The sequence below is a fragment of the Pimephales promelas genome, chromosome 6 (assembly GCF_988280905.1).
Source record: "Pimephales promelas chromosome 6, fPimPro1.hap1.1, whole genome shotgun sequence".
In the NCBI taxonomy this organism is placed as follows: domain Eukaryota; kingdom Metazoa; phylum Chordata; class Actinopteri; order Cypriniformes; family Leuciscidae; genus Pimephales; species Pimephales promelas.
In genome coordinates, this window is record NC_142774.1 from 2,264,396 (window position 1) to 2,291,203 (window position 26,808).

General features: G+C 38.8%; 1 protein-coding gene across 1 annotated transcript; it reads left to right on the top strand.

Annotated features, from left to right (window-relative positions):
• The first annotated feature begins 138 nt into the window (after nt 1-138).
• LOC120459623 (complement C3) lies at nt 139-25,506 on the top strand. The gene is made up of 41 exons (XM_039647112.2): nt 139-293; nt 379-574; nt 729-897; nt 2,748-2,821; nt 2,955-3,043; nt 3,811-3,893; nt 3,989-4,076; nt 6,888-6,990; nt 7,123-7,243; nt 7,318-7,433; nt 7,556-7,702; nt 7,783-7,986; nt 8,105-8,296; nt 8,371-8,523; nt 8,605-8,734; nt 8,867-8,938; nt 9,121-9,318; nt 9,609-9,711; nt 10,060-10,148; nt 10,248-10,387; nt 10,594-10,806; nt 10,926-10,986; nt 11,240-11,323; nt 13,136-13,339; nt 13,431-13,506; nt 13,645-13,804; nt 15,804-15,899; nt 15,998-16,154; nt 16,320-16,483; nt 16,559-16,717; nt 17,741-17,800; nt 17,883-17,973; nt 18,085-18,133; nt 18,546-18,636; nt 21,766-21,855; nt 22,154-22,259; nt 22,489-22,578; nt 22,830-22,910; nt 23,191-23,274; nt 23,401-23,536; nt 25,231-25,506. Exons 1-41 carry the CDS (start codon nt 223-225, stop codon nt 25,370-25,372), a joined length of 4,932 nt encoding a protein of 1,643 aa, XP_039503046.2. The 5' UTR covers nt 139-222; the 3' UTR covers nt 25,373-25,506.
• Nucleotides 25,507-26,808: the final 1,302 nt, after the last annotated feature.

The window sequence follows — 26,808 nt, forward strand, 5'->3', positions numbered from 1 at the left end:
TAATTTGTTTTTTCATCATACACAATATTTTAAGTGGAATTATTGGCGCTTCTTTCGTAATTTTGGAAATCCTGCAAAAGAAATCTTTCCAAGATCCTCCCCTTCCCGAACCTGTTGCCTAATAGGCATGATGGGAAGAGGGGTGTCAGTAAGAGAGAGCAGGGTTACGGAGGCAGGTATAAATCTGAACTTCTGCTGTTCACGCACACACACATAGACACGATGGAGGTGAAGCTGCTGTGTCTGACTGTTGTTCTTCTCTCCTCACCCCTGCTCTCACTGTGTGACCCGCTGTGAGTATTAAACACACCGTTTGTTCATAGAGTTATTAATAATCTAATTTTTAAGATTTCACACACTGTGATTTGATCTCCTCAGGTTTGTTCTGTCAGCTCCTAATTTGCTGAGAGTGGGTTCCTCAGAGAACGTGTTTGTGGAGGCTCAGGATTACAATGGAGGAAATCTTGATGTAAAGATCGTAGTGAAGAACCACCCAAGGAAAGACCGGGAGATACTGTCCAAAACAGTGACCCTGACTGGGGACAAAAATTACCAGATCCTTACAGATATAAAGGTGATGTCACTTTTGACTTTTTGTTTTGTTTTTGTTTTTTGCTTGTGTAAGTGTGTAATCCATCATCTGCACTTGTACAATTCATTTTGTTACTCAATTGTTACTTTTTTTTCTTCAAAATTGGCAAAGAACTTATTAATTTTCTGTTCTCCAGATCCCCGATGATCAGAACTTTTTCTCTGATGATCCCCTGGAGAAGCAGTATGTGTATCTACAAGCTCAGTTTCCTTCCAAAACCCTGGAGAAAGTGGTCTTGGTCTCATTCCAGTCTGGATATATATTTGTACAGACAGACAAGCCCATCTACACGCCTGCCAGCACAGGTACGATTCAGAGCTGAAAACACGGAAAATATAGAGTGAAATAACACAAAATGCGAACTTTAAATTTGTTACGTCAGCATGACAACATAAAGATCGCGTAGATTTGCACATAGACTGGCAATTAAGAAGGACAGATGGAGTGTGAATGGCCTCTGGATTGTTCCACGAAATGGCCAACGCATTCTCATCCTTTAACGTCATATAAAACGCTATATGCAAAAACGGCGCTACTACGCACATGGCACCCGTTATCGTTAATATAACACGCGCTGTGAGGGCTAAGTTTAGGTGTGGGGTAGGGTGTGCGTGTCATATTCACGCTAAAGGATTTATAACGTCTTGGGTTCGCGTGTTATATTAACGATAACGGGTGCCATGTGCGTAGTATAGCGCCGTTTTTGCATATAGCGTTTTATATGACGTTAAAGGATGAAAACGGTCTGAAATGGCTGCATTTGCTTTTTGGAAAGGTCACAGACAAGTGATAATGAATTGCATTTAGCCTCAAGCCGTCTCAAGCTAAATAAAAAAAAAGCATGTGTAATATACTGTATGTTGGAATACTACGGAGGCGTATTGCATTCACTTGAAGAAAAAAAATCTACTCTGTTTTTCTGAATTAACGAGTTAATTTTTCATGAGAAAAAAAAATTTGCTCTGTTTTTCTGAATTAATGAGTTAATTTTTCATGAGAAAAATTTTTTTGCTCTGTTTTTCTGAATTAACGAGTTAATTTTTCATGAGAAAAAAAAGTTTTTGCTCTGTTTTTCTGAATTAACGAGTTAATTTTTCATGAGAAAAAAAGTTTTTGCTCTGTTTTTCTGAATTAATGAGTTAATTTTTCATGAGAAAAAATTTTTTTGCTCTGTTTTTCTGAATTAATGAGTTAATTTTTCATGAGAAAAAAAAGTTTTTGCTCTGTTTTTCTGAATTAACGAGTTAATTTTTCATGAGAAAAAAAAGTTTTTGCTCTGTTTTTCTGAATTAATGAGTTAATTTTTCATGAGAAAAAAAGTTTTTGCTCTGTTTTTCTGAATTAATGAGTTAATTTTTCATGAGAAAAAATTTTTTTGCTCTGTTTTTCTGAATTAATGAGTTAATTTTTTATGGATTTTTTTTTTTGCTCTGTTTTTCTGAATTAATGAGTTAATTTTTCATGAGAAAATTTATTTTTGCTGTTTTTCTGAATTAATTCATTAATTCAGAAAAACAGAGCAAAAAAAAAAAATTCCATAAAAAATTAACTCATTAATTCAGAAAAACAGAGCAAAAAAATTTTTTCTCATGAAAAATTAACTCATTAATTCAGAAAAACAGAGCAAATTTTTTTTCTCATGAAAAATTAACTCATTAATTCAGAAAAACAGAGCAAAAAATTTTTTTCTCATGAAAAATTAACTCATTAATTCAGAAAAACAGAGCAAAAAAAATTTTTCTCATGAAAAATTAACTCGGTAATTCAGAAAAACAGAGCAAAATATTTTTTTCTCATGAAAAATTGACTCATTAATTCAGAAAAACAGAGCAAATTTTTTTTCTCATGAAAAATTAACTCGTTAATTCAGAAAAACAGAGTAGATTTTTTTTCTTCAAGTGAATGCAATACACCTCTGTAGAATACAAGCTATGCCGTTAACAAGTTATTTTTTTATCGTTTATTCAGCCGTTACAAGCCGATTGCATTTGTGTTGCTATAATAATGCATAGTAAAGATGTTTATGGTATCATTTTTTTACACACTAAATGACAAGCGTCTCAAATATGTAAAAAAAAAAAAAAAAAAAAAAAAACAGTTAAAACTTTTAAACAAAGTATTTAATTTTTTTTTGTTGTTTTGATCTCCTTTTCAGTTCAATACAGGATTTTCTCTCTGACACCCAACCTGAAACCCCTGAGTCAGTCTGGAGTCACGGTGGAGATCATGGTACACAATTGTATAGATTCACACGTGACGCACACATACATATATTCTTTCATTTGTGACATATCAGCTGTAATGAGCATGTGACTGACGATCTCAGTAAACACAGTGTTGATACTGATTTCTATTTCTTAAGAATCCACAAGGCATCACAGTTTCATCAGAGAAGATATATCCAGTGAAAGGGATGAAGTCCGGAAAATACGCCATTCCTGAGGTTGCCAGGTGTGTTTTATCCGTCACATTTTATCCGTCTATGCTAGGGTTCCTCAATAGGCGGCCCACATGAGGGTCTGCGCTGAAGGCAAATGTGTCGTTCAGTGTAACATCACTGTAATCATGTTGCTGGCGTGATATCGCTGATAATTCTGAAACAGCGTCATTGTTCAATTGCACGCTGTCTAATGTTCTCGAAGTGGTTTATTGACGTCTTTCCGTGGTTGAAACACTGATCGAGGGATTAAATGAGACATGTTACCTTAATGATATCTTTCGACATACCTTCTGATGTTCATTCGTGCCGTAACTAATAGTAAAGCGGAAAGCTTCACTTGATCTGAGGCAACAGTGATCTACACATTAAAGAGTGCCAAAACAGTCTTTATTGTTTTAATATCATCCTTAAAAAAACATTGTTTGATGTGAGGCGCTCTATAAAGTTCTGTTCATTCATCAACTGAAAACTGCATTGACTAAAAGATTGATTATAAAAACATGCTTGATTCTGATTGGTTGACAGCCAAACAGAGTCCACCCTGCTTTAAAACCCTCAAGCATTTAAAGCAGCAGACAAAACTGCAGTGCATGCTTACAATAAACATAACTTTTAATTGAGGAACCCTGGTCTATGGTTTGTACTTATCAATAATAATAATTAAAAAACAAAAAAAACAACAACAAAAAAAAACAGCAAAACCCTGTTCATGGTCTGTTATAATATTTTTTGATGTTATGAAATCAGACATATTTGTGTTTCTGGATGTATTTTTCAGTCTTGGGATGTGGAAGGTTGTCACACAGTTCGCCAACACCCCTCAGAAAAAATTTACTGCTGACTTTGAGGTCAAAGAATACGGTAAGATTGGTGTTAGAAATATGAATGTTGTGTAAAAATGTGATGACTACGATAATGTATTTATTAATTTGTCTTTTCTCTGGTTTGGTTTATAGTGCTTCCAACATTTGAAGTGAAATTAAAACCCAGTAGATCATTCTTCTATGTGGCTGACGAGAGCCTGACGGTTGACATTGAAGCCAAGTAAGACAACATATGTTCTGCTTCACTATATTGAAAATAAATCTATAATGTGTGAACACACTGATTTAAAATAGATTTGTATGTTAACTGAAAATGTCAGTAAAAGTAAGTAAAATGTATTTGTATAGCACTTTTCTCAGATAAAGATCACAAAGTGCTTCACAACAAAAGGAAGCATTTACAACTCTCATAAATACATCACATACACAAATTAAACAATACGTACACACAGCATAACCACCCTACAGTCTAGTTAGAAGCCTCTTTAAAAAGCAGAGTTTTCCCAACATGACATCATGACTTTTGCGTAAACATACACGCCACTTTCGAGTCAGGTGGCGTGTTATCTCTGTTATCCGCGTGTATGCGTATATGTCTACGCCATTAACGTCCGCGTCACTCCGCGTGTCTGAACACGCAGTCAAATCTCCAGTCATAAATGCCATTAACCCCAGTGACGGTTAAGTTTAGGGATGGGGTTGAGGTAAGTCATATCTTTTTGGTAAGGGAACAGTCATAAATGCCATTAACCCCAGTGACGGTTAGGTTTAGGGACGGGGTTGAGGTAAGTCATATATTTATATAACGTTAAGTCAACGGCGTTCATAAACACGCTGAAAGGCGATTATGCGTCTTGATAGCACGCCAAAAATGGAAATACGAATTGGCGTGGCATACACACGCTACTTCATGAGATCAGTCTGGTTTTCCACACAATCCAAGCCGCGTATGGAAGGAGGCAAAGCGTTCCACAACCTGGGTGCAACAACTTGAAATGAACGGTCCCCCCTAATTTTTAAAATGTGTAAGTGGGGCAATTAATAGTCTCTGGCCTGTTGATCTCAGACTACGTGAGGATGAACGCAGCTGTATCAGGTCAGAGATGTATACAACTCTAAAAGTTGGAACCAAAATGTTGAAGTCCATTCTAAATATCATTGGTAAACAATGAAGTGAAGCTAAAACTGGAGTTATTACTCGTGTGGGTTAAAAGCCTAGCAGCAGAATTTTGAACACTCTGGAGACGACCAAGATCCTTCTTATTAAGGCAAATAAAAAGACTGTTACAATAGTCTAAGCGAGACGAGATAAAAGCAAGAATGAGCATCTCCAACTCGGCTTTTGACAATTAGAAATGTTCCTTAATTGAAAGAAACGGTTTTTAATAAGTTGTTTCGAGTGTTTCTCCAGAGACATGGACATCAAAAACAACACCTAAGCTCCTGAGACTGGGCTGAACAGACGAACCCAAGTCACCAATGTGTTTCTTTATCTGGGGGATGCTCTGCTCACGGGCAATAATTAAAGTTTTAGTCTTGGTTCAACATTAAAACTGCTTGATCCTACTCAGACAGTTGACAGTTTAAAGGGTTAGTTCACCCAAAAATGAAAATTCTGTCAGTATTTACTCACCCTCATGTTGTTCAACCCCGTAAGACCTTCGTTCATGTTCCGAACACAAATTAAGATATTTAAGATATTAAGATCGCTCCTGCATACAGTCCATAGGCTTCTTGAGGGACTGGCTCTTGCTGTCCCCAAAAAGTCATTAAAGACATCGTTAAAATAGTCCAAGTGACTACAGGGGCTCAATCTTAAGTTTATCAAACGACGAGAACACTTTTGTGCGCAACAAAAATAACGACTTTATTTCAACTATTGGTTTATTTCTCCCTCTGCGCGAGTCAGGTTACTAGTTTAATAGCGTAAGCTTCTGTTATTGTACGTCACACGCATCACACACACATGACCAGCGTCGGCCAATAGTGAGCCTACGTGTGACGTAGCTCTACGCAATCACACTACGTTAACTGACTACAGGCCCATGGAGAAGGAAGTGAATAGTTGAAATAAAGTCGTTGTTTTTTTGCGCACAAAAGTGTTCTCGTCATTTGATAAACTTAAGATTGAGCCCCTGTAGTCACTTGGACTATTTTAACGATGTCTTTAATGACTTTTCGAGGACAGCAAGAGTCATTCCCTGAAGAAGCCTATGGACTAGTATGCAGGAGCGATCTTAATATCTTAAATATCTTAATTTGTGTTGCGAAGATGAACGAAGGTCTTACGGGGTTGGAACAACATGAGGGTGAGTAAATACTGACAGAATTTTCATTTTTGGGTGAACTAACCCTTTAAATAACTCAGTGGGCTTAAAGGAACAGTATAACTAAATGTCATCTGCATACAAGTGATAAGAGACATCCTGAAACTGTCCTAGAGGGAGTATAGAAGGAAAAGAATCGGTCCCAGGACAGAACCCTGAGGAACACCACTCGATAAGCCTGCAGTATCTGACATGTTCTGATTTATATAAATAATGTACAATGAGTAACCAAACCTTGGTCCTGTGATTCCAGTGTGTTTGAGATAGTATAACTTCAAAGCAACTAACCCAGACAGGAACATAGTGTCCACACAGTCCAGATGTGGGCCGACTCTGTAGCCGTCTGGGAAGACGTATTTTGCGTAGTTCCCAAAGGGCATCTATTTTTTTTACTGGTAGTATTTATATTGTTTCCCAGTAGATCTGCACTTTAAAATATGTGGTAACATTTCAGATAATTATTGCATTAGGTATTATGAACTAACAAACTAATATTTTTACACCGTTTTTTAATCTAGCGTAATGTTAATTTATGAATACACTTATATACTATATTATCCAGAATCCATAACCATTGTTGTCTTTTTATTCAACTCGTATATACAGTATTGTTTAATATGACTGAAATGTATTGTTTTGAAAGTGGATCAAGCAGTCGCCGTCACCATCCGTTTTTACAGCTGGAATTGTACATGCTTTAATAGGTATCTGTTCGGACAGAAGGTGCACGGAAATGCGTTTGTGATGTTTGGTGTGATGGACGGTGAGAAGAAAATAACTATTGATGCCTCTCTGCAAAAAGCTGAGGTGAGAAAAATTAAACAGTTTACAAGTTGGGATCAATCTCATCTCTCTTCACCTACAGACAACTTAAAACATTAAATACACTTTTACCTTGTCTTGTAGACTGATGTTATTGTCCTTCTCATATATGAATAGATAAGGGAAGGAGAAGGTGTTGCAGAACTGACCAGGAAGATGATCACCAACACCTTTCCAGACATTAACCAGCTGGTTGGACGATCAATCTATGTTTCAGTCAGTCTTTTAACAGAAAGTGGTAAGACTCAACAGATACTGTACATCTGTTTGTTTACATGCATTTGTGTGATTGTATATGTGTGTGTGTTTCAGGCAGTGAAATGGTGGAGGCAGAAAGGAGAGGAATTCAGATTGTGAAGTCACCGTACACCATCCACTTCAAAAAAACACCTCAATTCTTCAAACCTGGGATGCCCTTCGATATCTCGGTATAAAATACTGACTTTATGTGCCTGAAGGGTTACAGGACCTGAGGAACCATTTTAACAATATATTAACAGACAAGATGATGGCTGATGTATTTCCTTGTTTGGTCTTGGTTTTATAAAAGGTCTATGTAACAAATCCTGACCAGACGCCTGCTGAAAATGTGGAAGTGGATGTCAATCCGGGAGGGGTCAGAGGTCAAACAAAATCAAATGGTATTGCTAAAGTAACCGTCAACACGCCAGGAGGAGTTTCCGTGCTAGAAATCACTGTAAGGCATTGAATAAATGTAGAACAAGCTGTTTGTAGTTGCTGTGAATCAGCAGAAATTTATTTATTCAATTATTTCAGGCAAAGACCAAAGATCCACAATTAAGAGATGAACAGCAGGCAGTGAAGAAGATGAGGGCTCTCGCTTACGTTCCCAAAGGCGGCTCCAAAAACTACTTGCACGTCGGCATTGATTCTGCAGAGCTTCAGATCGGTGATCAAATGAAAGTCAATCTCAACACTGGACAAAGTCCAGGAGTCAAAGATCAAGATTACACATACATGGTAAAGAGTATGGTTCAACTATGCATCAATTACATCAATATATTTTACTTCTTCCACAGCTTGTGTTTGTAACCATATGAATGTTTAAATTCTGTTCATAATTCTTCCTCATTTCCAGATCTTGAGTAAAGGTCAGATTGTTCAAGCAGACAGGTTTAAGAGGAGAGGACAAGCTCTGGTGACTCTGTCTCTACCTGTAACCAAAGACATGGTGCCGTCCTTCCGCTTTGTGGCTTATTATCACGTGGGCTCGTCTGAGGTGGTGTCTGATTCAGTCTGGGTCGACGTGAAGGACACGTGCATGGGAACGGTGGGTCAACCATCACAAGAAAGAGTTGATGTGCTAATCAACTAGATCTGATTGAGTGTCTCTCGTTTGAACAGCTCAAGCTTCAGGTGAAAAACAAGATGAATACCTATGGCACAGGAGATGAGGTCAAGCTGCAGATAACTGGAGATCCTGGAGCTAGAGTTGGGCTGGTGGTGGTTGACAAGGCTGTGCAAGTCCTTAACAAGAACAGACTCACTCAGACTCAGGTGAAGGACCTTCTTCGGATGTCATAACACAATCATTTCTGACTTAAACCGTGTGTAACTGGTGTCTTTTTGCACCACTAGATCTGGGACGTCATAGAGAAGCATGACACCGGCTGTACGGCAGGAGGTGGAAAGGAGAGTATGGGGGTTTTCACTGATGCAGGTCTGGTGTTTGAGTCCAGCACTGCAGGAGGAACCAACACCAGAATAAGTAAAACATTTTAGAGTTTCCCAAAGGTTGAATGTTATACTGTAAATCAGAGTTGTCTGACTCCTTGTTTTTTTGGAATATCAATGTATAATTTCACAATATGCAAATTTATTCAAATGTGTCGTCCTCTAGTGTCTGATTGTCCCGTCCCTGAAAAGAGAAAACGAAGAGCTGAGAGTCTCATGCAGGTCACTAGTTCACTGAGTGAGTGAGGAACTGGAATTTACCCAGATTTTACTTTTTCCATTCAAATCAGAAAGGTTCTTCTGGGCTTTTTCATTTTTTTCACTGTGTTAAAGATCCAGAGCCGTTAGAGAATTTTGTCTTTCCCTCCAGTAGTTCTCTCCATGATCTCCTACTTCACTCATTGTTCATTATCTTCTCAGCTGGTCAATACACTGGTGAACTGAAGAAGTGCTGCTTGGATGGGATGAGGGATAATAAGCTCGGCTACACCTGTGAACGAAGAGCCACATACATCGTAGACGGGCCAGAGTGCAGAAAGGCCTTCCTGAAATGCTGCGATGAGATGAAAACCCACAAAAACATGAAGACAGAAGAGGAGGAGATGATTCTGGCTCGCAGTAAGTAGTAATACTTTAAGCTTCTAGATGGCTCTACCATCTCAAATTGTAAAGGTTGTAGAGTGTTTTCACAATGTTCTCTCAACTGTAGGTGAAACTCTCACAACGGTCATTTAAGTCAAGTCAATAGTGCTTTATTCAATAAAGTTGATGGCAGTGATTGATACTGGTATTTTGAATCTTGGGTACTTTGGAAAGTGGTAATTGTGGATTGTCATCAGAGAGAATAATGATGACATTTATTTGATTATCATTATCTGAAATATTATTGTTTTTATCTGTTACAACAGGTGATGATGATGAAGATGACTATTATACAGACTCTGAAGAGATTGTGTCACGTACTCAGTTCCCTGAGAGTTGGCTTTGGGAAGAGATTGATCTACCTAACAAGTATGAGACTTTTAGACTAAAGCTGTAAATTAAAGTTTCATTCAAGAACAAAGAGCATGTATTTTTTTCTTAATTATCTTTGATATTATGCATTTTATGCACTGATCCCATTATAATTGTTTTATTTTAGATGCAAGAAAACTGATTAGACATCAACAACATGAAATCGTTCATAAATTTTGATAGGAAATGAGTAATGGGAATGTCTAAAAAACAAGTATGGTGTAGGTTTCAGACCAGACCAGCTTATGAAGCATTTTAGCTTGATACAGATTTAAATGGCAAACAAACATTAGAAGAGTTCTTGAAAATTTCTATTTTTTAAATGTATTTTTTTTCATATCCCAGTAAAGAGCCAATCGCAGATAAACTGATCTACCTGAAAGACTCCATCACTACCTGGCAGATCTTGGCTGTCAGTCTGTCACCAACACTTGGTAAGATGAAGCTGCAAACGCAAGATCTGAAAAACATCCTCCTCATCATCAGGAGCTGCTGCTTTAAAACCTTCTGTGTGTCTGTGTTCCTCCTCAAAGGCATCTGTGTGGCAGAACCCGAGGAGATTATTGTTTTCAAGAGCTTATTCATTGACCTCAAGATCCCTTATTCAGCTGTACGCGGTGAACAACTGGAAATCAAGGCCATTATTCACAACTACACACCAAAAAGGCAGAAGGTAGATTTGAAATTAAAAAAATAAATTTAGATTCATGGTATAGATTAAAACCAAGTTCATTGTAACAACCATTTGACCAATGCTCCATTGAGCATTGCTAAAACAGAAATGTCTATCACACTTTTCTTAATTGATTAACTTTAGAGGGAGTTTCTATCCCAAGTCTAAAGATATTGAAGGGTTTTGTTTGTCTCCTGTTTTCACAGGTGCGTTTGGAGTTTATGGAGACAGAAGATGTTTGCAGCTTTGCCAGTAAGAAAGGCAAATACAGAACAAGAGTAGAAATTGACAAAGACTCCAGCAAAGCGGTTTCATATGTGATTATTCCCATGACGCTGGGAAATCATGCTATTGAGGTGAAAGCTGCAGCATATGATTCTGTCCACACTGATGGAGTGAGAAAGAGCCTGAAGGTGGTGGTACGTCTGATGGCAATTCTGTTTAATTTGTTACGCAATGATCCAGAGGAGATGTTTGTCATATTTCGAATAGATTATCTAGAGCACCATGGGTAGTTAACTCTCCTTCTCTTTTTCAGTCTGAGGGTGTGCTGACTCCATTACCTAGACCAAAAGTGGAGCTCAATCCTGTTAAGGATGGTAAGATTTACTGTGAACCATGGAAACTGTATACTTCATCATAAAATCATTGAATTAATGCCGGTTTACTTCTATCCAGTCAAGACAAAAACATCTACGAATATCATTATAGTTCCTACCAATCGAGATCACAATCAACTGCTCTTCTTGCTCAATACTCATCAAAGCAATGCAAAATCTGACTACTCCGATAACTTATTATTACTCTTCTTTTGTCTTCCTGTTCTTCTTTTTCTCATCCTAAATGGAAAAGGGGAGAAACCTATAGTTATTAGAGCTGAAATACCAGAGGATCGGGTTCCAGGCACCCCTGCCAACACCTTCATCTCGATTGAGGGTAAGGGAAAATATTTTTTCATAAATGTTTTTATGATTATTTCTTAAACGTTTTATGCATGTTTTGTTTAAAGCGAGATGAAGCCTTTATCTACAATCAATTGGTTACATCTCTCTAATTGTTCATCATGTCCACTAAAAATGTCGTCGTAGCCTATTTGAAGACTCTAGTCTAGAGCAGGACTGGGGCTGGTTTGTAATAATTGTAATCAAGGTTTTGTCACTACATGTTTCTCATCCAATTGAGTTTGCAAGTTATATATTCATAAATGTGTCTCCGTAAAACAGTAATTTGATCTTCAATCTCCATGCTATACTAAAATTCAATGAAAACACGCAAAAATCTGCAGTGGTGCAACACAAGTTATCCCATCAATTTTAAAACTGCTTCAGTGTTACTTACAACACTCTGAGTGTGGACTCATATAAACACTGAGAGTGTTAATTTAACACTGGGGATTTTGCTGTGAAGCAATTTTGAGCGTGGCATGGTTGTTGGAGTCTGAATATTACACAATCTGCTCAGTTACTGGGATTTTCACACACAACCATTCCTAGGGTTTACAAAGAATGGTGTGAAAAGGGAAAAATAACCAGTATGCGGCAGTCCTGTGGGCCAAAATGCCTTGTTGATGCCAGAGGTCAGAGGAGAATGGGCCGACTGATTCAAGCTGATAGAAAAGCAACTTTGACTGAAATAACCACTCGTTACAACCGAGGTATGCAGCAAAGCACAACACACACAACCTTGAGGCGGATGGGCTACAACAGCAGAAGACCCCACCGGGTACCACTCATCTCCACTAAAGAGGAGACAATTTGCAAGAGCTCACCAAAATTGGACGGTTGAAGACTGGAAAAATGTTGCCTGGTCTGATGAGTCTCGATTTCTGTTGAGGCATTCAGATGGTAGAGTCAGAATTTGGCGTAAACAGAATGAGAACATGGATCCATCATGCCTTGTTCCCACTGTGCAGGCTGGTGGTGGTGGTGTAATGGTGTGGGGGATGTTTTCTTGGCACACTTAAGGCCCCTTAGTGCCAATTGGGCATCGTTTAAATGCCACAACCTACCTGAGCATTGTTTCTGACCATGTCCATCCCTTTATGGCCACCATGTTCCCGTCCTCTGATGGCTACTTCCAGCAGGATAATGCACCATGTCACAAAGCTGGAATCATTTCAAATTGGTTTCTTGAACACGACAATGAGTTGACTGTACTAAAATGGCCGCCACAGTCACCAGATCTCAACCCAATAGAGCATCTTTGGGATGTGGTGGAACGGGAGCTTCGTGCCCAGGATGTGCATCCGACAAATCTCCATCAACTGCAAGATGCTATCCTATCAATATGACAATAACTCTCACTCCCTGATGGAGGGAACGTTCTTGGTTGCCCCTCCTTGCATGCCAGGGCACACCACCGGACATACAGGTATATACTGTAAGCCCATTGGCATGCAGTAAACACAGGTTTGAGTTGAGGAGCTGAGATAGCGTCTCAGAAGAAAACAGTAAGAAACAAACACTACTGACAATCCATCCTACCCAAAGGGGATGTGGAAATACATCCTATGGACTCACCAGCAGGGAGTACTACATGGGTAAAAGTCTCTATGGTGGGCTCCACCAAGGAGAAGACTACCTTCCATAGTGAGTGGTGACGGAGCTTGCTCCTTCTAGGGGAAGACACTAGGTACACTGACAGGGAAACTGAACAGTGGAAGAATTTATCGTATGAGGTCTCTATTAGGGAACCACTATATACAGAGCACTATCCAGATTACAGAATTTCCCTCTTTCCACCTTCCAGGTGAAGAGATCTCTCAGACAGTTGAGCAGGCCATCAGTGGAGACTTCATGGGTCGCCTTATTGTCCAGCCCCATGGATGTGGAGAGCAGAACATGATCTACATGACTTTGCCTCTCATTGCCACTCATTATCTGGACAGCACAAATCAGTGGGAGACTGTTGGCATGGACAAGCGTAATGAAGCCATTAATCATATCAAAACAGGTCAGCAGGATACAATAGATATAAAAGAATTTGACGATGATTTAAAATAAAAGAAAAGAAAAAATAATCAACAAAATATTTCTTCTTTAAGGTTATCAACGGCAGCTGGCTTACCGTAAATCAGATGGATCCTACGCTGCGTGGGTAAACAGGCCGAGCAGCACATGGTATTTTCATTTCAATCAATTTAATTTGTTTTTAGCTATTTTCATGCCCAGTTTCTCCTGTCATATTTGATTATTTTATGATCATTAGTAACAGACTACTATTTGTTACTAATTTGCATTTGTTTCTGTCTATTAAAGGCTGACGGCGTATGTGGCCAAAATCTTCGCTATGGCCAATAACTTTGCTCCAATAGAGGAAAATGTGCTCTGCAGTGCCCTGAAGTGGCTCGTTCTCCAAAAACAACTGCCAGACGGCTCCTTTAAAGAGGATTCACCTGTAATTCATGGAGAGATGGTGGTAAGTTGAATGTCACTAAGACTAGGTTTGCGCAATTAAAAATGTTGATTCCGCTAATCGATTTCTGTGTGTGCGTTTTAATGTGGTTTTAAACCACGAAAGAGAACTCAAACTTGCACATTTTTTTTTTTTTTTTCTGTGCTGGATACATCCAGTAGCCGGACGTCATCATTTCTAGTCAGAATATGAGTCTGATAATGCTTCCTTGGGCTATGATTATAGGGCGTGTTACAGCCAAACCAGGAAAGAAAATGCCTCTGCACTCAATTGGATAAACCTACAACTAGTCAGGAGTAAGTAAAGTATGTTGAATCCCATAGGAAGGGTGGCAAGAACATCTTTCCGATCGACAAATCACGGTTCTCTACTCCTATTTTAAAATTAATGCGCTGTTGATATCTTCTATAATAGACGCAATCTACACATCTCTATTCTCCAGCGGCAGCCCTTTATTTTAAACAAATTCAACCCAAGCGCTCTATGGTGACGTGAATGATTACGTTACTGTTGATCATCAGTCCAGCATCGTATAAAGCCCACCCTGACCATTTGATTGGTCCGAACAGCTCTGGTTCAAGCATATGTAACGGAGGCCAGCTAGTAGTTGCTGTGCCAGTAAACCTCACTCCTCTGATCTGCAGCGACAGACGCTAGAGGCTGCAGTCTTTAGCCTCCTTGTTAGAGCGCCCGACTCTCATGCCGGAGACCCAGATTCTTGGCCCCCTCGGAGCAGGTCGAGTAGGACCCGGGTGGAGGGTTTACATTGGTGCCGTGACCCGGATGAGAGTGAGGTTTAGGGGGTTGAGTGTAACGGAGGCCAACTAGTAGTTGCTGTGCAAGTAAACCTCACTCCCCTGATCTCAATCGGCACTCTAGCGACAGACTCTAGAGGCTGCAGTCTTTAGCCTCCTTCATAGAGCGCCCGACTCTCATGCGGGAGACCCAGATTCTTGGCCCCCTCGGAGCAGGTCGAGTAGGACCCGGGTGGAGGGGTTACATTGGTGCCGTGACCCGGATGAGAGTGAGGTTTAGGGGGTTGAGTGTAACGGAGGCCAACTAGTAGTTGCTGTGCAAGTAAACCTCACTCCCCTGATCTCAATCGGCACTCTAGCGACAGACTCTAGAGGCTGCAGTCTTTAGCCTCCTTCATAGAGCGCCCGACTCTCATGCGGGAGACCCAGATTCTTGGCCCGCTCGGAGCAGGTCGAGTAGGACCCGGGTGGAGGGGTTACATTGGTGCCGTGACCCGGATGAGAGTGAGGTTTAGGGGGTTGAGTGTAACGGAGGCCAGCTAGTAGTTGCTGTGCAAGTAAACCTCACTCCCCTGATCTCAATCGGCACTCTAGCAACAGACTCTAGAGGCTGCAGTCTTTAGCCTCCTTGTTAGAGCGCCCGACTCTCATGCCGGAGACCCAGATTCTTGGCCCCCTCGGAGCAGGTCGAGTAGGACCCGGGTGGAGGGGTTACATTGGTGCCGTGACCCGGATGAGAGTGAGGTTTAGGGGGTTGAGTGTAACGGAGGCCAGCTAGTAGTTGCTGTGCAAGTAAACCTCACTCCCCTGATCTCAATCGGCACTCTAGCGACAGACTCTAGAGGCTGCAGTCTTTAGCCTCCTTGTTAGAGCGCCCGACTCTCATGCCGGAGATCCGGGTTCGAGGCCCGCCCCGGGTGGAGGGGTTACACATAATTGCTGGTCTGAACAACTCTGGTTCGGGCATAGTTGCTCCACAACGGATCAAGTCCAGACCGAACTTGCCGACCTCAAATGTTTTGGGCAGGGCTAAGGCTACACATCCAGAGCTCGCACACAAAAAGCTGCCTCTCATATAGTGAATTGAGCTCTCTTACATGTCTTCTTGCACTTAAACACTGCAAGCGTTTAAATATATATATATATATATATATAATTTTTTTTTTGTTGTTGTTGAAAGTTATGTATATATTTTCCTTTTAATTAGAAAAAAAATTGTGATACTTTATATTTGTGCTTCATTCCAGGGTGATGTGCGCGGTATCAATGCTGATGCCTCTCTGACGGCTTTTGTTGTGATTGCCATGCAAGAGGCCAGAGGGATCTGTGCTGGACCAGTTGCTGTAAGTACAGCTCTTCCACTGTTCTCTTCATCAAAGACATTAATTTATAAATTATCAGTTTTTTTCTTGGGTTTAACCTCTTACGCAAACTTTTATAGAGTCTGCATGAAAGTATCAAGAAGGCTGTTGTATTCTTAGAAGGTCGACTTCCACAACTGATCAATCCTTACGCTGTTGCGATGACGTCCTACGCCATGGCCAATGATGAAAAAGTCAATAAAGATATCTTGATGAAACATTCCACCAAAGGAGACAGTCAGTAACAAGTCACCAAAAAGTGTTTTGCTTTATACAACATGGAATAATTCTAACCCATACCCAAGTGTAAATAATGGAAAAATGATCGCATTTTGCTGCTTGTTGGTGTCAATAACAGTAGTGGAACATCCTGTTTCTATTCCCGCTTTGTGTTTGAATCAGGCGGTAGGTATTGGACTGTCGCTGGACAGCGTCATCACTCTCTGGAGGCGACGGCCTATGCTGTGCTGGCGCTCGTGAAGGCCAAAGAGTTTGATAAAGCAGGAGAAGCAGTTTACTGGCTGCGTTCACAACAGTCCCATTATGGAGGATCTGGCACCACACAGGTACACTTACATCTCATCATCTGACTGATAAACTGTGACAAACAGCAACTTTGAATGCTTTTCTGTCCTTTCCAGTCGACCATCATGGTGTTCCAGGCTGTGGCAGAGTATCGCACACAGGTGAAGGACCGACAAAACTTCAATCTGGACGTGGAGCTGTCAGTGGCAGGAAGAAGCAGACCAGTCAAATATACTATTAAAAGGGACAATGTGCATCTTACACGATCAGACAAGGTGAGGATTAACTCATCAACCTTATTCAAAATGTGTGCTCATATCACTTGGATGTTTTTGTTGTCATAGTTTTGTTATTCGTCATTTATCATATTTAGTTGTCAATAGCGTTGTGTTCGGTCAATAAAACAAGTGGTGCTCACGGCAGAGCCAAATGATGTCCAGCTTGCCCACTATCAACATACCCTAAAACTTCAAATAATAGCTGAGTCGCCTCTTACATGCCTGGAGAGCCGACAGGTTTGGATAAATAAAGGCCGGTCTCAAATAGAGGCCAGGGGCGAGTTGCATAAACTGCTGAGACTAGTCTTACAAGTTCACCCTATGCTATCTGGATCGTTATCTCTACCCAGATAGCAAACTGACATTGAATCAGCGTGGAAACATGATATCGAAACAACATTGATCTGACATTGTTTTGCTCATCGAATTAACGTTGAACAAAATCAGTCGCGGCATTCTTTCAAAACTAACGGAAAATCAACTTGAAATCAACATTGTTTCAACGTTATGAAAGCAAACCAATTTTCGATTTTCATTTAGCTTTGAAGAATGCCGCGTCTGACGTTGGTTCAACGTTAATTCGATGAGCAAATCAACGTTGTTTCAGTGTCATGAGAGACGTCGTTTCCACGTTGATTCAATGTCAGTTTGCTGTCTGGGTAGGCCTACACTCAATGATCTCAACACCAAATTTAAGGTCTGTCTCATGTAGATGCCTGTCTCAAATACAAGCCAGTGCAGTTCGGCGATTTGGGAAAATAAAAGCCCGGGCTTTTTTTTTTAAGTTTTACGTAATGGGTGGAGCTTCCCCAAGTCCAGCTCCAGGTTAAGGGATGGGGTAAGAATGGAGTTAGGGTGTGGCTGGACTTTCAAGCTCCACCCATTATGTCCAGAGAGGGGGGGCTGGATGTCAAGCTCCACCCACTGGCTCTCCTCTATAATAAGGTCTTCAGATATCTCCATTTCATTATGGATTTGATTATTCTCCTGACTCGGTTGCGTCTGTGTTCGACTCAACAGGTGGAGATCAACAAGGACTTCAATGTGACGGCTAAAGGAACTGGAACAGCCACTCTCTCAGTGAGTGTTCATGAGCGTTCATTCGGTCAACAGCAAGATTAAAGCGTTTGAACATCTAATCTGAGACGTGCTGCTCGTTTAGGTTCTGACGCTGTACTACGCCAGACCTACTGAGAAGAAGTCTGACTGTACATCTTTTGATCTGACTGTTAAAATGGAAAAACTATCTGAAAGTAAGATCAACAAGGGTTCATTCACTTTCCATTCATTTAGAATGTGAAATCTCCAAAATAGCCATGTGTGTTGGATATTTATGTTAATTATTATGTACTTTTTGCCTTTAGCACAACTAAAAGGAGCCAGTGAAACTTACAAGCTCACTATGGATTTCTTGTATGTGAACACATTTCCTAATAAGTTTATTTATGTGACAAGACACCATTTTTATTTATAATTAATCGGCATGTGCTCATTTAGGCTGTTTTCACACTTGGTTTGTTTGCTTTTTCCCATAACCACGTTACATTTGCGTCATGAACACGATTAACAACTGATTCCCACCGTTACACTAGCCGAGACTCAAACTTCACTGCATTCTGACGCAGATGCAACTTGTTCTTCAAAGAAAGATAATTCAGAGACACACAGCTCTGTTTTATACTACTACAATATGATAATTCTGACATCAAGCAGACTAAAAAGCTGTAGTGTGAAAGCAGTCTTAAATGCCGAATCAGTTGGAGGAGGAAAACTGGAGACCTACAAAACCTGTTAATAAAATTTGTTCTGGATCTGTCTTTCACAGCTACAAAAGTGATCAAAAAGATGCCACCATGACAATTCTGGACATTGGCATACCGACGGGATTTAAAGTGGAAAGCAGAGATCTTGAAGAGGTATTGTGCTGATATACTGATGCAGTGATGCCTCATTTCTATCGTCCACGAGTGTGCCAGATGTTTCCAGTGTTGGGGAGTAGTTAACTACAAGTAGCGACGCTACTAACTTAACTACATTTTTCAGTAGCTTGGCAGTAGCTCAGTTGCTTATTAAACAGTGTAGCTTTTTTTCAGTAGCTAACTGCGTTTCGCAGCAAGTAGCAGTGTAGCGCGAGCAAATGCTACATTGTGTTTGTCGAGCCTGCGCGAATCAGCGCGATACAAGGATATTCGGTAACACTTTACAATACGGGTGCACTAATGTGCATTAATTCATCCTTAACTGATGCACAGATAATCATGAGTTAATGTATAACTCATGAAGAACTAAACCATTAATTGAAGATTACTGCATCAGCAACTAATAAAGAGTCAATATGATTAATAGATTAAGTAATACATGAATTGCTATTAATTTAATGTGTCATTGTGTATTAATTCCTTAATAACATATTTTCTTAACTAATAGTGTAAATTAATGTGTTAATTACCACAATTAGTCAAAGCTATGCACTTCAACTTCCAGTTGTCTGCTTTAATTAATCATTAGCTAATGATTTGCAAAGGTATCATTATGCTATGACTTTACTTGATGGGGCACATCATTATTAACTAGTCATTTAGTAATTGTAGTAATTTGCACATGAATTTGCACTAACAATGAAGTAATTAATCATGTATTAATGCATATTAGTACCTGTCATATTACCTGGAAGTTGAAATACAAGGCTTTGGCTCATTCTGGTAATTAACATATTAATTAACGCTATTAGTTAAAAAAATGAGTTATTATGGAATTAATCCACAATTACATATTTAATAAATAACAATTCATGTATGAACTAATACATTAACCTTACAGACTCTTAATTAGTTCCTAATGTGGTAATCATTAATGAATAGCTTAAATAATCAGTAGTTACACATTAATTCAGTATTATCTGTGCATTAGTGAAGCATGAATTAATGCTTATTAGTGCACACGTATTGTAAAGTGTTACCGGATATTCTTCTTCTTGTTAGATTACAAACTCATTTTTTGCCATTACCGCCACCTGTTGTTTAATCACGCATCTTGCGGCTAACGGTTAACTGACGTACAGAAGTGTGTTGACACACACATGATAATGGAGCAAGACGTGACGGCAGAAGTTCAATCGGTATTTTTGAGAAAATGTTCTACATGCAATTTACAGTACGTTTGATGTATATATTTTTCTTGCAATGTTGTAGGCTATTTGTTGCAATTTTGCACTTTTGACAAACATTCTGAAATATTTGGGTGTTGTGTGTAATAAAACAATACTTTTTGAAATCATAATTTTATTGCATTGTTTTAATGTTTTTGAAACAATGCAATAAAGTTATGTTGTAAAAATTAAAAAAGAATATTGTTGTCCCCTTCTGTCCTCAGACACTTATTCAGTTATTAATAATATACGTTGTTCAAAAAAGCAAAAGTAGTTTCAATGTAGCTAGCTACTTTTTGATAGTAACTTGTAGTGTAGCTAACTACTTTAAAAGAGTAGCTTGACTGTAGTTTAACTACTTTAACTTACGAGTAGCTTGTCAAACTACAGTTTCAGAGTAGCTTCCCCAATACTGGATGTTTCACACCAGGACGTATTCTCTCAGTATGGCATCTCGTTCCCCAAAGTGTCGATTTCCGACGCTTTGAGAACGTCCTCGGGTTTCGACTGTTACCCTCAAACGCTGCGTCCCTCAGGCACACTGTTCGTGCTCTTGAGAACGACTTGCTTCAACCAATCAGAAGCTGACGCTACTATGATCCGGCGTCCTTTTTTATACCATGGTCTGGGTGAATACTCGATTCTGATTGGCTGCAGGGTGTCCGTTAAAAAGTGATAGAGGACACCTAGTAAAGTAGTTCTGGTGAAAATGCCTGTTTACCATTCGAAATTAATAAATAAATGCGCTGCCTACAACGGCTGTGAGTAACCATAGCAACAGGCAGTCACATGCTCTATCATCTAACGTATATAGCCTAATACAACAATGAGCGACTTCGTGCTATTTCTTTTAACATTTATGGAGAATATGGCAACTTTGACGACTGGTATGCTGCTGAAGAAAGAAAAAATGTAAATAAAACGGAGAAAATTACACCGCTGCTGCTCTGCCCCATTGAACTCTATTGGTAACGACGTAACTTGCGACCATAGTTGGATAACGATGCTTTCGGGAAACGCACCCCTGAATGAGACCCTGCGGGAGTTTTACGCAGCTGTCCAGACAACCAAGGCAGGAGAAGGCTGAACGTTACAGCGTTTCAAGCCTAAGGAGCCTGAGGCAAATTACCCTCTCTTTGATCTGATTAATTTATTGCCCTCTATAACGTTAAGCGCAAATCGCTGGAGATCAGAGCTAATTGTTTTTTTTTATTGTTGTTTGATTAATTGTTTTATGAGTAATAAAAAAAAAAACTATGCCTACCTACCTTTGTGTTTCATGAAAAAAAAAATGCATTTGTGAACCTGAAGGGATACGAGCTAAGCGGACTATATATATCTCCGGTTGCTAAATAAACAGTCAGGCAGGCAAGGCAAGTTATTATTTGTAAAAACTAGATTTAGCCTAATTAAAATATAAACTAATGTTTTATTTGGCAAGTGACCATGGTATAAGCGGGTTAATGCCCTCCGAGGTGTCCATTGTCAGGTTTTCATGGACTTCGGCGGAGGCAACCGTCCTCCGCTGCGCGTCGGCCGGTTTACGCCTCGCCGTCGTCCATTAAAACCTGACAATGGACACCTCGTCGGGCATTAACCCTTACATAGCTTCCGCGTTGCCGTCACATGCGACGTCACGAGTGACGTGATTAGGCTACGCCAATCAAGATTGAATGGTTGACTTCAGACGCTCATGCCGAAGGCATTCCCCAAAGTGTCGATTTCCGACGCAGCGTTTCTAACCCGAGACGACTTCATTCTAGAAAAAAACCTCCCGAGCGTCTCAGCTCTAGTAGCTTATGTTAATCGATAAGGAAACTAATAAACGTCTACAAACAGGACAATTATCATGATCATATCATGTATTGCTAATTTTTTCTCATGTTCTTGTCTTCAGTTGTCCACAGGGAAGGAGAGATACATTCAGAAATTTGAGATGGACAAAAAGCTGTCTGACCGAGGATCCCTCATCCTCTACTTAGACAAGGTATTTCAGCAGACTCTGTTGCCTGATCATTGCGGGACCTGAAAACCATGTGACTTTATATTTCTATAATCAATTGTTGAATTATTGATTCTGATTGTCTGACAGATGTTCCAAAGTGCTCATTATTTCACTTGTGAGCATAAAATTTATATTTCACACAATATTTTAAAGCACAAGAGAATGTTGTAAATGAGAGTTGCAGTGTAAATGTATTTATCGATTGGATATTTTTTTAACTATTTGCATTCAGTGCACAATATATGTAATCATACATTTGCTTTGGTTTTTGTATCATTAGGTTTTGCGTAAAGAAATACAAAGAATCACCTTCAGAATGCACAAGATGCTTGATGTGGGTCTGCTTCAACCTGCTGCTGTCACAATATATGAATATTACTCGCCCAGTACGTTTTTTTTTGCGCACACACACACACACACTTCTGTTTAATTAAAATAGAGCTCTCAAATTAACATGCCCATTTATTTCCCAGTTCCATATCCTAAAAAAAAGTCTATTCATTGATTTAGTCATCAATAATGCCTTTGAATAATCTTCATTTGGACGTTTTTTCTCAGCAAATATTGTAACAATAACACATTTTCCAGGAAATAAGTCACATGTTTCATTTCCAGATGCACGCTGTACAAAGTACTTCCACCCTAACCGGGGAGATGGCGCTATATACAGACTGTGTAAGGATGACATGTGCCAGTGTGCTGAAGGTATTACCACACACACACACACACATAACAACACAATAAGACCATATCCTTTAGCATTGTAGTTTTTTTATTATTAATCCATACCGTCCACTTGTAATACCAGTCAAAGTGTCAGAAAAAAAACAGTCTGGCATTTAATTATGACTGAAATCATCTCCTCTACATCTAGATTTAACCTTTGAAAAAAGAGTTTGAAAAATAAAAAATCTTTGAAAAATAACAGTATGAACTGTTAACTTCTCTTAACTCAGAAAACTGCAGTTACCAGAGGAAAAATGGTGTCCAGGAAGGGGAGCGCTTGATTAAAGCCTGTGAAGCTGGCATGGATTATGGTAAGTGTGTTTTTATTATTTACACGACCTCATGTTGTTCTAATGCTTAATGCTCCTTTTTTTCAACGAAATGCAAAAATAAAGTTCTTGACCCTGTTTCTTTTCAAAATGAATGGATGTATAAATCCTGTTATATAATGCATATTATACTTAATGTTTAAGCATTAAATAATACAAAACTAATTCAACGACAAATTGCTCATGCCTCTTTGTTTGGACCATGATTAAAAAGCCTTACAGCTCTACATGTAGATAACGATAAAACATGTATGTCTGACAGTGTATAAAGTCTCAGTGGTGGGGATGGATCTGGCGCAGGACTCTGACATCTATCACTTGAAGGTGGAGCAAGTGCTGAAAGAAGGTACAACGGTCCCTCCACGCTCATGAAATTTGTCCGATTCTTGTTGATTCTCTCAAATGCATATTCAGCATGAGGCTGATTTGCACTACAGGGAAAGTGTGTCCTAAACACTGTTCTGTCCTGTAGGCACTGATGAGGATGTTGATGGGAGAGTCAGACCATTTTTGGCTCGTCCCAGTTGCAGAGATCATTTGGGATTGAAAGAAGGCAAGTCGTACCTCATCATGGGCAAATCCACTGACCTGCCAAAGCTCGGAGGAACGTAAGTGTCCACTCTGTGTCTGTAAATAACAGGATTTTCCTGAGCTTTATGTATTTAAAGTTTGTACAAGCTTGATTTTGACTCAGTGATGAGAAGAATTTTGTTCTGTTATTTAAAATATGCATTAAGAAGTATAATTTAGGGAAAAAAATGGCTTGAATACACATCTATAACTAACAAAATTTCTGAATTAACCCCTAAACTGATGTTAATATGGAGATACATAAGCTCAAACGTAAGAATTTGAAGAATATTACGTTTAAATATATAAAAATTATGCGTATAAACACAATTAAAGTGAAGCCACAAGTGCAGTCATGCTTCAGTTTAAATCTGAGGATGATATTTCTAAAATTCTGCGTTTTATGAAGAATATTGTAAGTCCATGTCGTGAGTTTTTAGAGAAAGCTGATGATATGCTACTTAATTATTTTATTGACCTTTAAACACTCGTTTGCAGTCTATTGAGCATTGTTTTCACACAACGAACCGTTCACACTTCTGCTGTGAATGAGACTTTTTCTTCATTATTCTTTTGTTTGTATTCAGCCATCATTAGCATATATTGTCCATCCATTGCTTGTCCATCAATAATACTTAATCCCACTTTACATTTTCTTAAGTCTTTCTAGAAAAGAAACAAAAAAGTATTCTTGGGACTTTATGTGATTTCTTTTAACAAAATAGATCACTAAATAGATATATCCAGGGGCGTAAATTTCCAGGGAAATTTTTTGAAAAATAAACCATTAAATGACAGAGTTTTGTGCAAAGAAATGGGGAAATTGAGGCTGATATGTGAAAAACTGCAAGGTTAAAAGCATATACTTTGCATTGTTGTAGTATCAACATGTATTAGGGCATTTAGCATTTACATTACTGTTAATCAGTCATGTACTAATTAACTCAAATAAATGGTTGATTTGATTTCCATTAACTATAAAATAAAATCAATCTATCCCTTGTGGAAAGCTTGCTTGGTAGCTAAAAGTAGGTCTTGCAATTATATTTCAAGCTTTTCACACAGATCAAACACAAATATGCTGACTGAATAGATTGCTAGTTTATTTTGAGTAGCCAGCTAGCAGTTCTCTTGGCAGTTTGCTGATAATCCGGTGTCTGAAGTAAAATGCTCAAAACATCTCCTGAGAAAAATACCAACCAAGTCTTGGTTATTTAATTTTGGTTTAGTCTTATTTTCCTTACCTTGTCATTTAAGGCCAGGGCACTTTGTACATTTCTGGAACTTTTGCGCGCTTCTCAGATCTGTACAGACTACAGATCTCCCAGGAACATATTGATGCGTACTATTATCCGTGTCACCTAGATGCGCATGAGTCATGGTCGACTGACGACATAAGCAGCTGAAGAATACCGGCCGTTTTTCAAAATTGAATTATGGATTTAAAAGTTGCAGAATTGATTAATTGGGAGACTCCAAAATTGGCAGAGATAGGCAGGCAATGCAAAACAAATCCTACATTGGGAAATAGTGGGGGGGGGGGGCAAAACTTAGATGGCTCCTACGCCCATGGATATAGCTCGTGGCGCAAGAGGTGCATTAGAGCTACAATTAGCATTAAGCTACATGACACAATTTAATACAATGTTTTTTATCACCTTGTACATCCTTCTTTGTCATTGACCCTTATACTGGAAATGATCAATATGTCTTCACTTTGCTGTTGTTTTAGTCTGCAGTACATCTTGGGAGAGCACACCTGGGTTGAATACTGGCCGACAAACAAGGAAAGCCAAACTGCCGAATTCAGGGATCAGTACACGGGCATCTCTGAACTTGAGAATAGCCTCAACAAAGAAGGATGTGCTACATAATTATATAAACTTCTGTTGATTACAGAAAATTAAAAATATCTTGCAAACTTGCAGTAAATCTTCATAATATTGTTTTGTCCAAAATACGTGTAATTTTATAAAGAAAATACTGACTGAATAAAAACTGAAAAGAAGTTGTTTGTTTTGGACTCCAGTTATTCATTGTCAGGGAATCTAAATAAGCAAGTGAAACTCTTTCAACTGTACAGTACGAACGCCTTTTTTAGTGCACTTTGCAACTCTTGTAAAGGCGAACTAACACACAAATAAGATTCCACATGTATTAGTGATGTTTCAAACTGATACACTGTAATTTGTATTACATCTCTATGCTGTCATCACTAACTCGCCATCTAAATGTTTTCATGAGCTTAAATTGATTTGGTAATCAATAAAGGCATTGAATACAGTAAAGCATAAACTTGCTTCCAGTTCTCATGATGCATTTACAGATAAAAGGCTTCATATAATATTCTAAGTCCAAGATCGTTTGTTTTTTTTTTCTCTCTTTTTTCGTCTTTTCTTTAGTTTTTATGCTTGATAAAATCTGGCAAAGGGACTACCAATGAAAACTAGCCTTCAGGATAATCGGGTAACATTTAAATTCATGAATATTTATTAATGTACAATGTACACTGTTCCTTTTGGAATCTAAATAAACAAATGTCATAGTAAACAAAAAAAAAAGCTAAATACTGTTGGATAGATGGACGTTTCTAATTTCATTTTACATGGCAACCAAGCGAAAATTTTACTTTTTCTCTCATATGTTGGAGAGCTCTTGTAACATTAACTTATATCGCATGATTTTTGTATTGAGCAATTGTGGCCTCTAATTTCAGTTTTACTATGAGCTTGCATGTGAAGGCACAATGCTTTTGAGAAATAACTTATGGGTGAAGAAATCAGGAAATAAATTCTAACCTGCAAAAAGTTTGTGTCAACATCTTTATTTTAAATTAAAATATTCAAAAAGCCAGTTGAAAAAACTAGTGACTTGTAGTTGCACGTTAAATGCATTTTAGACATTCTCCAATGACATATCAAGAGCAAACAATTCATTCCTTGATTGATATTTTAATGTTTGTTTGCTTTTCATTTGACTACCTCTTTAATCAACCTGATGGTTTGGCTTTTTTCCTTTGGAGCGAGACATTTCCAGCACTCATGTTAATTGCAATGGAAGCACGTTTGATCTCATTTGATGATCATAAACACAACTATCACCATCAGATCACCTTTTCTATTTGTTCATCTGGCTGTTATAACTCAAGTCCTGCAGCCAAACAAAATCTTAAGTTAATGATTTAAGGGTCAAGAGCCCAACTAAAGCAAACACTGATCTCCATAATGGTGACTTAAAAGTCCAGTTTTCTCCTTCAGAGATTCTGCTTGTTATCATCAGGTGTCTTCAATAATGCTCAATCACCACTCAA